The sequence below is a fragment of the Micropterus dolomieu genome, linkage group LG23 (assembly GCF_021292245.1).
Source record: "Micropterus dolomieu isolate WLL.071019.BEF.003 ecotype Adirondacks linkage group LG23, ASM2129224v1, whole genome shotgun sequence".
Lineage (NCBI taxonomy): Eukaryota > Metazoa > Chordata > Actinopteri > Centrarchiformes > Centrarchidae > Micropterus > Micropterus dolomieu.
The window spans coordinates 24,612,742-24,627,890 of NC_060172.1; the positions used below are offsets into that span (position 1 = coordinate 24,612,742).

Here is a 15,149-nt window from a genome sequence, read left to right on the forward strand (position 1 = left end):
TTTATTGCATTATTTGTATCCATAACTGGGTCGGCTAAGTTGAGCAGCAAGTTCAAATACAGTTGCTCCTAGTTCTTAGCACCAGCTTTGAAACCATAAAACAAAAGAGATCAATCCTTATTGCTGCGCTTATTCTGCCACCTCAACCCCACCACATCTCCTTCAGCTCTGTCATTGCATTTTCTTGGGTCATTAACTTCTCTTGTAATTCAAACGCATTTTGACAGTACTTAAATGCAGAGAAACATGAAGACTCCCTCCAGCATACTTTCACCATCTGATCACCAGGGAGAGATAACTGTTTTTCAGAATAGCGTCCCTTGTGGTTTTCTTCCTAAAAATCTCTTTATGTGTGCTATTTTAAAAGAGTGACATGTTTATAGTGTGTAATTGGGTATTTCCCACAAATCGTCTTATTTTCATTTCAAAGTGTCCAGCCATCAGTTGGGGTTTTTGTTGTTTACTTATGATTTTATCCAAAACACTGCCATCAAATCTTCTCTCTCTCTCTTATCTCCAACTGAATTTAGATTGGCCAATCATATGTAGTTTTAGTGGTTAATACAATTACTCCAACACACGTTACTGCATTGCAGTGGGAGGTTTTCTTTGTTTAACTGTATGGGCCCCAGCCTTGTTGTAAAATTGTTAGAAATGCAAACTTTATATGGGACCACAGCTGTCTGTAGTGCCATCTAGTGGGGCATTTACACAGAAGACATTTCTGAGCAGAACCAGACATCTTTCCACACACTCTGAAAAAAAACCCAACTTTATATGGCTCATATATATACAAGTAAGGAAGTGTTTGCCAACGTCTTATCACGCCAATCACGACTGTGTTTAAGGAAAAGTGAACAAAATGTGGAAATGAGGCACTCTCAAATGTCAACCTCTTATTTTCCTCACTTTCTCAGACAATAGATTGCAGAGGGTGTTTTTAGAGCAGAAGGAATCCGTGTGGTAAATTGTTAACATGTTTTTTTTTTTCTTTAAAAGCACTTCCCTTGCAAAGGGCACACAGTTCAAGGCCTCATTACACTCCTACATTAAAACCTGATCTGACGTCCTGGATGGTGCGTAGTTTATACCTTTCTCATGACCTTCCTGGGAAAAACACCATTAATTATAATCACAGGTGTTTGTATGAACTTCAACACAAAAATCTATAAAAATATTTTTAGCACCCTATTTTCTTTGAATGTGAAGGTCTTTCACAATACATCTAATTCAACAATCCACTGTTGTTTTTTCTGATGCAACCTAATCTGCTAACATGCCTTGATGTAAAACTAAACCTTTTATAGGAATACTTAGATAAGTTGACCAGTTTAATTCAACACAACGTTTGTACATCACCTATTTGCACATGTGTATCACAAAAACATTATACCGATATGACAGTAACGCTGATCATTATATTTGGAACAAATGTTGTGTCCCTGGCACTGAAAATACAAATGTCTTTTAATGCAACAGTGTCACCACACCAGTGACACATTATAGTCAGTTAATTGCCCGCATTAGCTTTGGAATGGATGCAGTTACAGTGTAAACAAGTGATCTGTGGTAACTGGTTGAAAATGAAATAAACAAAATGCCATGACTGCACTTTCGTTGCTTTATATTGTTTGTATATTTTGTACAACCCCTTGTATAAGCAACATTTCACTTTCTTTCTGTACATTTGCCCTCCATTGAGCGACAACGTTGAAGTGATTAAACAGTGATTCTATAGTCAGATCAACATTTTAGAAAGAGCAGATACTGTACAATGTTTGACACCAGGACACAGACTTGAATACACTCTTACAGGCCTCCTGGAAGAACGTGTGTGGGTCAAGATTATCAAAGTCACAAACCCCACTCTGAATGGGTCTTACTTTTATGTGTCCTTACTCTACATAACATAAACATATTCAGTTGTCTTAAGCTCAGTTGAGGTAAACTTCAGCTTCCTTGAGGACTTCCTCTTTTTGGTGGAAATAGTCTCTGAACCAGGAAATGTGTTCCCTCTTCTGTTGGACTGTCAGGTAGGGGTTTCTGGACAGACCGCTCACCACGAGCTCCATGAAGTGACGCACTGGTCCGTGACGGGGGAAACCCTCCTCCAGGTGTTTCTCCAAGAAGATATGCTCATGGAACGAGACACTGGCTTCCTCCTCAAGGCCTAATGTAGAGCAAGAAGACGCTGTCAGTGTGCTCATTGTTTCCTTCTCTATAAATTTAAGTAGAAAACAGCATTCATTACTCACCAGCTTCATTATTGATGGGATACTGCCACAGTTTTCCCTCTTTGGTCCAGTGGATCATTTCCTCAAGCCCATTGCGGGGCCTTTGGTTGGTTAACTGGGACAACTGATGAGCAAAGTCCATGTCCCATAGAGTTGGCCGTGCTGAAACTATATGACAGTAGCATTATGAGCAGATGTAGGTAAAACCAAAAGCTTTTACAATTTGATGTTAAATTTGTTTAGAGACAGAGGCTGACTGCATGACAACTTCCCATGACAATAAGCATTGATGAAGCTCTATTCTCTTTACAACAGTTTGCGTTAAAGCACCATATTCCATCAGTTTGAGCGTGAGTGGCTAAAATCCAGAAATCATCCGCTGAAAGCAAACATGGTCAATAAATGATAGCAGACTTAATGCAAATAAATTCCTTATTACCAACTGCTGACTCAACTCCATCTTCTTCAGTAGTGGAGGAGAAGATGTTTAATCTTTTCCCCGAGAACAAGTTCCTCCTAAAAAACATAAAAACACTCATTTAACACGCGGCCCATTTCAAAAACGGAAATCTGAGTAAAGATAAGTATTTACTTTCTCCGAACACCGTCTAGCTCAGCAGTGATTCCTCTGTCGTGCGTGTATCCTCGCCCGTCCTCATCAAACCGAATCTGATTGGCTGGCCGAGCGTTCTGTCGGTTGGGATTCTTTCCTACTTTCATGTCAGCAATTATCACTCTGAGAATATATTGTTGGATTAATGTTCATTATATGAATAAGGCTTTTTGTTTTCCCATGACACAGGATACAAAAAGCAGAAAAAGATGCCACAAATTAATTTAAATATTCATATATAGCATACATATATCAGACACATACCCGAGGTTATTCACATCCCCTTTCTTCTGAGCCTCAGTGATGGCCTCGTGCTGCCTCAGCTGCCTTAGCAGTTCAGACTCGGCCTGGCTGCAGTTAGGGAGAGTGGAGGCAGCAGCAGACGCAGCTGCAACCAGTTCAGGATCCAGTGTCTCACTAAAAAAAAAAAAAAAACAACAAACAAACACAGTGCATAGAGGCTGAAATGAGATGAAGAGAGACCAGGGGTCTAAGATATCCTCCGAAGATTAGGGTGTTAAGTATTCAACAAGTTTACAGGCACAAACTACTGACTGTGTGGCCATCTCATCATGCTGAGACAAAAGCCAACACTGCATGGCTAAGAAGAAAACAAAGGAACCTGCACTTTAACAAGTTAATGCAACCTGATGAACAACTTCTCCCAGTTCAACCCCCTCTCACCTCTGTGATGAAGCCTCCACGGTAGCTTTCTGAAACATACTGATGGTGCTCTCCATGGCTGCTGTCTTTGACTTGGAGGTAGACTCATAGCCTTGCTTCACTTTCAAGTTTTTGAGCTTCCTCTTATTAGTTACTTCCACCTTCATGGCTCCAAGGAGGTCAAGGAGACTCTCTTTCCCACTCTTAGCTGCACCAGGCCTCACTGGTTTTGGCGTCGCCACGACCTGTTCATGTCTCTGATCTGTACCATCCATCTGCTGCTGTGTGGTACTTCCATCATCTGCCCTTAAGGCCACTCGCTCCTCAATTTGTTCGGCTATCTTGGTGACTCTGCCGTCATCGTCAGCTTTCTGTGCATCCAGAGTTGCAGTTTCGGTTGGGTCAGCCTCTTTACCTGCATTTGTTTTCTCATCTTGATTAGAGGAGGCAACATCGTTTTTCTTTTCACAGAGCCTGACTGAACTCCTGCTGAGGGCTTTGACTCCTCCTCCATTTGCAACGCTATGTTAAGAGTGAGAGAACACAGTTAATCATCATAGGAGTTTTTGAATTATAATAATAATAATAGTAATATTATGACAATCTCCGCGACCCTGTACGCAGGATAAGCGGTTGACGATGGATGGATGGATGGATGGATATTATTACAATCCTAAATATCAAGACACTACTATAAGGGGTGTAGTGTCATAAAATAACATGATATAAGTAGGGCTTTTCTGCAATATGATATACTCGTGATATAATAAAACACTGAAAACACTGAAAACACAGAAAAGTAAAAGTACAGCTACAGGCACTACATTTGTTGGCTCTTTAGAAGTCACATCACATATCAACAGAGGTTAAAAGAGCTGAGAAAGGCAATATACTAATGTTGTTTTGAATACCTCTTCTCCAAACAAAAGCATAAAATCTGTTTGTTAACTTAGTCATTACACAGTCTGTTCTCACCCAGTGAAAGAAAAACAAAAAAAACGTTTTCATCATGTGTCACGTTCAGTCGCGGACAAACTCACCTGAAAACTGGAGCTGCAGCTTTGTCACATTTAGCCGGCAACACGCACGACTCGTATACACTTACTGAAGAATTTCGGGCCGTGTAAGCAGCCCGGAATAAAAATCTATACATGATTGCTTCTTGCAATGCCCTTCCACGCTCCTGACATTTGTCTTTACTGCTACCACATAAAGGCACCCCAGTAAACTCGAGGATAACATTGGTTCCGGACACCGGGGTAGAATTCATGCGTAAAGGGACGGTACTCTCCGTAGGGAACATCACATTTAATTCAGTTATAAAGTGAAAATATTTAATTGTGGTATTGTGTTTTTTCCACTTAAAACACATATCCTTTATTTATTTGTAAGTAAATTTTCAAAGGGCTGATGTATCTGCAATGACCTCAATTATAATCTCGCGATATCACAACCGGAACGCGACTCAAAATGGCGACGAAATACAAGCGCTAATTCACGAACCGATGTCCCGGCTGCAATTCGTGAATTAGTTAGTTATTTCTATCGAGAGATGGATATTCACCGTGAAGAATTAGCTTTGCGAAATATTTACTGTCGCAAATCTCAACATTGACGGTTTTTATTTGTATAAGTTCCTGATTAAAACTCAGAAAGGAGAGGGCAACTTCATACAGGTAAAAACGTCAACGGAAGCTAAGTTACTAGCATGCATGCTAACGTACAGCAAATGTAGCTTATTGTAAGTTAATAATAAAAGATATATGCAGTCACTAAGCGGCTTCAAAGTAGCGCTATTTTTATTTTGCTATGAAGATGTTGCATGTGAAGGAATATGCTTTTGATGTGGCTTGTGTGTTATGTGTAGCTTACGTTAGTTGTCATTCTGTAAGACTGGTTAACCCGCTCTCTGGAGCTCACTGTGTTTGTTTACACACATGAAGTCTAAAAACACCTCTTAAAAAGTATTATTTGAATTGTTTTACAACATTCAACCGGAGTGGGTGCAATCAGAATTTTAAATGAATAACAATGTATTTCTTATTGTCAATTTTCTATAAATCTACCTATATTATGTGCATAAACTAGTTGTAAGTATCTCTAGCTATTTCTTTAATTGAGGTATCATCTGTAGAAATGACTGCCTTCAGTCTATGTGGATAGGATTACACATCTGGAAACTCCTACTTATTTTCTCTAAATTGCATAATCTCCTGTCAAGGTGCATGAGCAAAAGGGTTTGCACTTTTCAAGTTCAATTGTATTGTAAAACATCAGTTGTATTTAGCTTTCCACTAACTATTGGCTTTAAGTTTGCAGTTGTTATAGAGGGGATATTGCATTTTTGTGACTTGTGAATGATATACCTTTTGTGTACTTTGTATATATAAGTTTTCTACATGCCCTTAAACGCTAGTTGAGAAGTAATATGAAGCTTTTTCACCGTTTACTTTCTTTTTGTCATCGTCTCATAAAGCTGCAGTTAAACACCCAGGCAGTAGCTGTTGTATGCACAGTGCCTCCCATCTCAGCCAACCTGTAGCTCTCCTGATGTGATTAGTTCCACCAGCTGTGGACTTCATGCATGACCACTAAGTTCTTTTAAGCTCGCTTGCTTTAGGTAGACTTTTTCTGAGAGAGAGAGTACACGTGAGAGGTGATATTCACAGACCTGTGTACTTTGATAGCCATGGCGGAGGAACGTCGGCAGAAGCAGTGTTCGGTCGTCCTGCCCACTGAGTCCATGAAGGCCATGGCAGAGTCTGTGGGAGTGGGGCAGTTACAGGAGGAAAGCTGCGTAGCCCTGAGTGAAGAAGTCAGCTACAGAATAAAAGAAATTGCACAGGTAAATCACAAATTATTGAAGCAGATTTTTTTTGTGGGTCTGAAAATTTCTCTGAAACCACATTCCTGAAAGTTTTAGCTTGTTATTAATGATATATAAGCTTTGTATTTTAATTCTGTTTGGTCTCTTTCCTTTCTCCCTTTTACATAGGATGCTCTCAAATTCATGCATCATGGGAAGAGACGTAAATTAACCACCAGTGACATAGATAATGCTCTCAAACTAAAAAATGTGGAGGTAAGGGAGAACGTAAAGGAGACTTTTTTTGTTGTTCCTGAATTAAACCACTTGATGGATGTCTTTTGCTCTTGTTTTTTCAAATTCCTCTTGTTATAGCCCCTGTATGGGTTCCAGTCACAAGAGTTTATCCCGTTTCGCTTTGCAAGTGGTGGTGGAAGAGAGCTTCATTTCTATGAGGAAAAGGAAGTCGACCTCAGTGACATTATCAATACACCGCTCCCCAGAGTTCCACTAGATGTGTCTCTCAAAGGTACCCAGATAATCAGTATTACATGTCATTTTAATCCATGATATTGTATTGCAAGCTTATTCATCATGTTTGTTTGTTAATCCGTAGCCCACTGGTTAAGTATTGAGGGGGTGCAGCCTGCTATTCCTGAAAATCCACCGCCAGGTGAGTACTGTTTAGATTTTCTTTTTCTTAAAAACACACAAAAAATAACTGAATGAAGACCTTAGAATTGTGTTTTATTTACTTCATTTCAGCACCAAAAGAGCAACAAAAGGTTGAATCTACAGAGCCCCTCAAAGTCGCAAAACCTGGTCAGGAGGAGGAAGGTACAATTCAAGGCAAGGGTCAAGGGGCAACGGCTGCTGATGGAAAAGGTCAGTATTTTGCGTTATTAAAATCAGACGTTTTTCTATTTTCTTCTCCTGTCCCCCTGCCTTGCTTCCTTATTTTTTCCCCAATCCTTTATGATGTCTCCTTCATCCCATGTTATATCTGTCTGTTTCAGGAAAGGAGAAGGGTCTAATACGGTTGAAGCCACGCAGTACTCATGAGCTGTCTGTGGAACAGCAGCTGTACTACAAGGAAATCACAGAAGCATGTGTTGGCTCCTGTGAAGCTAAGAGAGCTGTAAGTCCTGCCTGTCTGTCAGTATATGTGGTATATTTTATACATGCTGAGTAATAACGTGACATACTTTTTCTTGTAAAGGACAAGAAAGAAACAAGAAATTACATAGTGAGTTTCTTTAATCAGCTATAAAGTAAAAAGATAACAACACTTTGCAGCTACTATGAAATTATCAGTGCAATTACAGAATTCTGTTTATTATCAAATTATCAAATAGTTGTTTTAACCTTGTTTGTCGTGTCACTTTTGTTTGATGAATGTTTCCCTTTCCGTCTCATTCAGGAAGCTTTACAGAGTATAGCTACAGACCCTGGACTGTATCAGATGCTTCCAAGATTCAGCACATTTATTTCTGAAGGAGTAAGCATATTTTTGAACTTCTTCTAATGTTCTGAAACATTACTCACCTCATAGAAAATTGCCAAGTATATCTCTGCTGAAAGCACTGACTTTATGCTCTTGATAAAGGTTCGTGTAAACGTGGTGCAAAACAACTTGGCTCTACTGATTTATCTGATGCGGATGGTCAAAGCTCTAATGGACAACCCCACCCTGTATTTGGAAAAATACGTGAGTGAAGAAACCAAACAAAATCTCGTCATTTTTTTAAGTGTAAAATGAAATACTTTTATACTAATATTATAATTTTTCTATCTGTATTTGTAGCTGCATGAGCTCATCCCAGCTGTGGTGACGTGTATTGTGAGTAAGCAGCTGTGTTTGCGACCAGATGTTGACAACCACTGGGCTTTACGAGACTTTGCTGCTCGCCTCATGGCCCAAAGTTGTAAAACCTTCAGTACTACGACCAACAACATCCAGTCCCGTATTACCAAGACTTTTACTAAGGTGGGTTTTTGTGTTGGATATTTTGTTCCCAAAAATATCGCGGTAAAGAGTTTTGTTAATACGGCGAAACATATTCAGTTCAATTCAAACTTTATTTATGCCTGTAGGGCATTTCAGTTTCGTATAAAAAAACAAAACAAAAACAGAGCAACCACAACCAGACTCATTGCAGGCATACCTCAGGCCAGTCAGGTATCAGATATATCATCAGTCTTATTGTGTTGTATTTGAAATTTCATTGATTGATAAATTTAATTTTGAAATATCCAAGCACCCTGTCTCAAAAACAGGTGGAAGTAAGACACATGGATTTTTTATTTAATAAATCAAATTGTAGCCACAGATACAGTAAGTGATCACTTGTTATAGTAGATAATGTTACCCTCCTTCAAATGTATCTTTGACACCACTGTTTAAAACACTAAACCAGACTGACGTGTTTCCTCAGAGTTGGTTGGATGACAAAACCCAATGGACGACTCGTTACGGCTGCATCGCTGGACTTGCTGAACTAGGACCTGATGTGAGTGTGATTCTGTTTTCATTTGGTCATTTTCTCTCTCTCAATAACCTCTCTTCCATCGTCACCAAACTCTTGATTTCGTCTTTTCGTAGGTGATCAAGACGTTGATCCTTCCTCGGCTTTCTGTAGAGGGTGCTCGCATCAAAGCAGTGATGGAAGGACCAGTGGTCTCCAATATTGATAAGATCGGAGCTGACCATGTTCAGAGCCTCTTACTGGTAATAAATGAAGTTCTGGGGTTATTACGCATTTAGAAATAGACAATTTCCCACAGAAAAGTAAAAAACACCAAAACAGTCAAACAAAAACAACATGACTTATGTTTCATATGTATAAAATGTGTTTGTCTTTTGTTTTTGAAGAAACACTGTGCAAGTGTTATTGCCAAGATACGACCTCAGCCTGACAACGTGGATCAGTATCGGACAGACTATGGTTACCTCGGACCCATGCTTTGCTCCCATGTAATTAAGGCCAGGACTCAAGCAGCACTGCAAGCTCAACAAGTCAACAGAACCACATTAACAATCACCCAGGTACATTTAACACATTTGATTAAGACATGTTTTGAGGTATCAATAAATGTGAAAAAGCTGGGGGGGGGGGGATAAAGATGCATTGCAGAATGATGTGTAAGTAAACACAGAGCTGTTCAGAAATGAATGACGGCTTTTTCTTGCAGCCTCGTCCCACCCTTACAGTCTCACAAAGTGGGTTAAGTGGGTCGGCAGGGCCCCGCACTCCAAGCATCATTAAGGTCCCAAGCGCCCTCACCCTGATGTCCCCTCGACCAGGGACCCCATCGCAGCCGTCTCCCCCGGCAACAAAGTACATCGTAATGGCAACCAGTGCAGGAGCTGCCTCCACTCAGCAGGTACTTCTGATTTTTCAGTTTAACACTCATCACAATGGGACTCTACAGTCCCACCTCTGCAGGAAATTTCCACAGGGCACCTTCACATGCCTATGTTGATAAGATAATATAATCAAAATATAAAACTTTCTTTAATATACCTTTTACCTTTTTACTGCCATCTCAATAAAGCAGCTATAATAACAATGAAACCATCATCAGTGACCTTTTATAACAACATATCTCTATGTATTGTATGTATTACAATATGAAAACAACAAACAAAAAACTACTGAATAAAGTAAAATGTATTTTTTATTACCGTAAAAACCTGTCCAAAGCCTGGCCCTTTTTCTGGCCTGGTGTGACAAGTAAGTCTCAATTAGACGCCTGGTCTATTTTTTTTTTTTTTTATATATTTTTTTTAATAGACGTTCAGGTCACCTGCTTAAGGTAGTTTTAAGCTACTTAGATTGTGCATACCTATGGAAGCCCTAAACGGCCATCGATTCTAATCCTTATTTTACTCCGTTTTCCCGTGATAACAGGATAATTATCTCATGATTTCAAGAAACAAAACAGTAGTTTAACATGGGTTGGCTAGAATGTTTCTTAATGGTAATTTCAAGGTGCTATTAGTGTCACTGATTAGCTCAGTTGGTAAGGTACATGACTCATAGTCTTAAGATTGTGAGTTTGATCTTCATGGAAGACCAATTTTTATAAAAAATCTTTTTCATATTCCTCTTCAATAAATTTATTATGAAGATGACTGATTCACATGCTCACAATTAAGCACGTGCTGGAGTGTGCGCATCCCAGCCATTGGTCCACATTCATCAGCCTATAGACTTTTCATTTCCCCATCATTCCTAGGCAGAGGAAATTCATCCACTTCTCATTCAGGGGAAACCATTTAACTACACATTTCCTAATGGCTATTTCAGAACCTTTGAAATAGCCGTCGGGAAATGTGTGAGTGGATTCCCCTAAATCTCTTGATAACAACTTTTTTGAAGAGAATGATTAAAAAACACACAAAAGAAGAATAAAAAAACTTTGAGGAGAGCAGGGGCCGTACCTAAAATCCTTGGGATGCAAGTCCTGCGCTCTACCAACTGAGCTAACTGCTGACTCAGCAAATTGACACGAAATTATTGCAAAGACACACACCTGTATTCAGCTGTGGTTCGTTATCTAGAGATCACGAGAAAATTATCCTGTTATCACGGGAAAACGGAGGAAAATAAAGATATGAATCGATGGCCGCTTAGGGCAATTAGATCAATTAAAATGCTCCAACTTTTGTCAAAATGGACATGCTGCACATCGTTACATCGAATAAATTCTCCGCAATTCAGTCTTTCAGTTCATTTATGGAAACAATGAGCACCAAGGTATTATTCATTTAGATTTACTGGCATGAGATGTTAATGAGAGATGAAAAAGAAGTGGTGAGTCCCTACCTTTTGAAGCGGGCAGAAAGCCTCAATAATGATTCATTTATAATAATATAATAATAATTTATATTTCTTAAGTCTGTAAGGGTCTACTGATCAAAATAATCAAAATGTTTTTTCATAAATGAATCAAGTTAAAATGAGTACAGTAAACTTTGGCTTTCATCCTCCTTTCTGCAAAAGTCTCGCTCGCTCTCTATCTTGCTCTTGCTTTCTCTCTGTGCATGAGGTTGGCCTAGGTGCGCTCTTCTTCTTCTCTCAAAGCTAGATCAAATTAATGATTCATAATTGATATATGGGCCCTTATCGTTAATAGTGTGATGGGGTGAATCCTCACAGGTCTCAAATTTTACTTTATGGGATTTACTGAATCCTTCTCTATAAAACCCACAACTCCTCAGAGTGCAAACTTGCATCTGTCTTTTTGTCTTCCTTCTAGGTTATCACCCTCAGCTCTTCCCAGTCCGCTTCACCAGTCACTAGCACTGTTCCCAGCGCCACTTCGACCTTGCAGCCTTTGGTAAAACTGGAGTCTGGCAGTGGCCCTGGACTGACAAGTTCACGACCTCTGCAGAAGTACATAGTGGTATCTCTGCCCTCATCTGCCTCTTCCTCTCTGGAGACTAAGAGCTCTGTGCTAACAACCTCAATTTCCTCAACCCCACTAGAAGCAGGGATGAAGCTAGACCGGTCTGAGTCTCCTGGAGCGAGCACACAGTCGCCACACTGAGACTTGTAAATGTAGTGGAGATTTTTTACCATGTTGGTGCCGCTGGACACACAAGGAGGTTTGTTTGGGCTGAACTTAAAGGGGTAAACTCTGGAGTGGTATGAAGGGGAATATCTGAACTCTTGACTGATAAAGAGCAAATGTGACGAGACATTGTAAATATGTTAATGCCCAATGAAAACTGAGGTCCATCTGTGAGATCTGTAATGTTTCAGCTTATATTCTAATTGATTTAATGTGCTTTTTTACTCTAAAATAAATCAGATTTTGTAAGAAGTCTTTTATCTGGGTGTGTTTTTATATATGGTTTTATACTGTTATTTATACTTTTTAAGAACATTATTGTCATAAGCTGGTTTTAAAGTTTATGAAGTGTTGTCAATACCAAATATCTGAACAGTAAAATACCTTAAATAACTGCTCAAGCAAAATGTTTGCACAGAATAATGTAGAAGCAACTGGCTCGGTGTCATCACTAATCACAAAGCAGTTTAAACCCCACGAGTGGTGCTAAAAGAAAGAAACAAAAAACATTACTGACTGTCAGTGAAGGAAGTTAAAAGAGCAAAACACAAAGTGTAATAATGCCTAACCTTAAGTCCTGCATTCAACATTTTCTTAATAAAAAGTATAAATACCTTACATGTTTTGTATGTAAAGGAGCTGTGAATTAGTAACCAGCAACTAGGGCTGTTGGATAAATGTAATAGTGTAAAAAGTATAAATAATAAGAAAGTACTTAAGAGTTGAACAGAGAGGCCTTGTTTTACTTGAGCAGTAAAAAAGTAAAGTTAAAAAACAAAGTTTTAAAAGTGAAAAATTCACATGTTAATTCATTCATGTTAAGACTACAGTGAACACTTAAGGAAACTACGACTCCCACTGAGCATTGCGGTAAGACGCCTCAAATCTGCTGGTAGATCAAAAAACAGTTGTTTGTTGAAGTCGTTGTAGGATGGGTTTAAATGGGACAGTTCCATGCCTTCTATTTATTTCAATAACCAGTTGAAGTTATTAATTGAGCGATGGCATCTAACTTTATTTAAGTTGCACGTTTGAATTGATTTATCTTTTATTTTGAAAACAACATTGCAACACCGGAACCATTTCCTGTGTATTCGGCGTCAACGCGGTCGAGATTTCAGTCATTTGACTTCTCTGTGAAGAAGAAGAAAGTCTGGATTAAGCGTGGACTCTGCTAAAGTGAAAGCCAACCCCTGTTTTTGCTGCAGACATGAAATTCAAGATACGGCCAGCAACAAAAGAAGACTGCAAAGAAATATCGAGGATGATATTAGTGAGTGTCAGAGTTGCAACGAAACGAACACACACCCCTCTCTAAAATGAAATACACCTCACCTTAACGTCTGTGCTACCATTCATTGTTACATTTCTTTTGGTATATTTGTCAAATGAAACATACATTCTCACATAACGTTATTAAATCCCCCTTTTCTCAGGAGTTGGCGGTTTATGAAAAAATGCCTGACCAAGTAAAGATCTCTCATGAAGGTAATTTTGCATTTAATCATGACTGATAGAAAATAGTTCCAGCTTGCACCAAACATATATTATTATTGCAATATTAAACAAATAGGCTACTAAATAAAACAAAAAGGTGGTAAATAATTTAAAAGTGTGCTTCAGACATTGTCTCAGTTTATCCTTTGTATGACTGGACAACAGGCTAAAATAATATCCTCTGACAAGCACTGTAACAATGACTGTAACAGTTGTTCTTTTTCATGTGTTGGGCCAACATTTTACTGACACACCTAATAGACTTTCACAGCCCAGGTGAAACTTGCATACAATTTTTTTTTCCCTGCTCTGACATCAGTATATGATGTGAAAAAGGTCTATAGTACCACCGTGGCAGTCAATAGAAGGGGTACTGGATTTGCATCTTTGTGTCTGAAGTGTACAATGTGCAGTGTGAGATTAGTTATCATAGAGTAACCAGTGCCAGACTTTGCAACCAGACATAGGTTAAAAAAATACAATAAAGGGAGTGCACTTATCAGTAACTGTAGAAGCAGAGGTGAGTCCAGCAGTACTGAATCGTCTTGATTTGTCACATGGATGAATAACTTCTAATAGATTGTATTTGGGAAAACTGTTCTGTTACTTTACTTTTTTTTTTTTTATTTTAGAACTGGAGCGTGACGGGTTCTGCCAGAATCCCTTCTTTGAATGCCTTGTTGCAGAAGTACCCGAGAAGCATAAATCTAAAGAAGGTAAAGTGTCGATCAAGACCTTTATCATTGTAATCATTGTGGTCTTCCCTTTCAGCTAGCTTTGAACTTGTTGCCATCTTACGTAGAAAATAAGAAGTCTGTGCCCATTTACTATCCAAGAAATCCTTATGGCCATAGGCCCCACTGATCACCACATACCTGAAATACATTTACCGCTTTTTTTTACACAACACACAAGGGCATGTATCCCACTGAATTAGTAGTGATTTTTTTATTTTATAAATCTGGAATTCTTCCCACTTGTCTTTTTGATTGCTTGTTTCTTTTTGTCCATATAGGATTCACAGTTGTTGGATATGGCCTTTACTTTTACACTTACAGCACATGGAAAGGACGGACAGTGTATTTGGAGGACCTGTACGTGATGCCAGAATTCAGAGGTGAATTCTATGTTGAATTATTGTCAATGAAGTTACTGTGTAAAGTCTGAATCACGGTTTCTTTATGTTGCCAGCGTCTCTGTAAATGTTTTGTGCCCAAGTAAAACATTTTTCAACCTCATGGGTTTTTATTGATTTCCTTTACAGGAAATGGCATTGGCAAGGGTTTACTGAGCAAAGTAGCAGAGGTAAGACTTATATGTTGACCATTAAACAGTTTATCACTATCTTGAGGTGAAAAGGCAAATTTTTAACATGTGATGGCACCTTTAAGCAGTAACAGTGCATGATTAACCAAAAAAGGGTTTTGTTTGCTCAGGTGGGGAAAAAGAAGCAGTGTGTGCGACTGCAGCTGTCTGTGCTGGACTGGAATACTCCCTCTCGAGACTTCTATGCTGCTAAAGGGGCTCAGGACCTCACCGCCAGCGAAGGCTGGCACTTTATACGTTTTGACGGACAAAACCTAGACAATTTAGCAAATGAAGCACCTAAAGATTAGACGTTGTCCAAGGAAAATATGTATCTTGCTGTGACAAAGCAAGCTTTTATTTACGTCTTCCGCCATAAAAATTCAACTTTTACAAACGGCTTCTCTGTATCTGGTTCCTCCTTGACCTCATCTTTATCCTGGTTTAACAAAGT

The 15,149-nt window shown here is 39.0% G+C and overlaps 3 protein-coding genes across 4 annotated transcripts; 2 read left to right on the forward strand and 1 right to left on the reverse strand.

Moving 5' to 3' along the window:
* Positions 1–1,607: 1,607 nt before the first annotated feature.
* Positions 1,608–4,795, reverse strand: mrps31 (mitochondrial ribosomal protein S31). Its single transcript, XM_046040417.1, has 7 exons — positions 4,551–4,795; positions 3,532–4,032; positions 3,112–3,264; positions 2,827–2,970; positions 2,674–2,750; positions 2,256–2,402; positions 1,608–2,170 (listed from the first exon to the last, which is right to left on the reverse strand). The coding sequence occupies exons 1-7, from the start codon at positions 4,778–4,780 to the stop codon at positions 1,935–1,937; spliced, it is 1,488 nt and encodes a 495-aa protein (XP_045896373.1). The 5' UTR covers positions 4,781–4,795; the 3' UTR covers positions 1,608–1,934.
* Positions 4,796–4,963: 168 nt separating this feature from the next.
* On the forward strand, positions 4,964–12,145 carry taf6 (TAF6 RNA polymerase II, TATA box binding protein (TBP)-associated factor). 2 transcript variants are annotated; one of them, XM_046040415.1, is made up of 16 exons: positions 4,964–5,186; positions 6,198–6,355; positions 6,506–6,592; positions 6,692–6,845; positions 6,933–6,989; positions 7,082–7,201; positions 7,333–7,454; positions 7,536–7,562; positions 7,737–7,814; positions 7,923–8,024; positions 8,121–8,303; positions 8,752–8,826; positions 8,919–9,044; positions 9,189–9,362; positions 9,509–9,700; positions 11,579–12,145. In XM_046040415.1, exons 2-16 carry the CDS (start codon positions 6,200–6,202, stop codon positions 11,867–11,869), a joined length of 1,944 nt encoding a protein of 647 aa, XP_045896371.1. In that variant the 5' UTR covers positions 4,964–5,186; positions 6,198–6,199; the 3' UTR covers positions 11,870–12,145. The 2 variants fall into 2 exon arrangements, with proteins under 2 accessions (XP_045896371.1, XP_045896372.1); XM_046040416.1 differs by lacking the exon at positions 7,536–7,562 and having other exon boundaries at positions 4,965–5,186.
* Positions 12,146–12,934: 789 nt separating this feature from the next.
* Positions 12,935–15,095, forward strand: sat2b (spermidine/spermine N1-acetyltransferase family member 2b). Its single transcript, XM_046040212.1, has 6 exons — positions 12,935–13,166; positions 13,330–13,381; positions 14,023–14,106; positions 14,406–14,507; positions 14,655–14,695; positions 14,827–15,095. Exons 1-6 carry the CDS (start codon positions 13,104–13,106, stop codon positions 15,004–15,006), a joined length of 522 nt encoding a protein of 173 aa, XP_045896168.1. The 5' UTR covers positions 12,935–13,103; the 3' UTR covers positions 15,007–15,095.
* Positions 15,096–15,149: the final 54 nt, after the last annotated feature.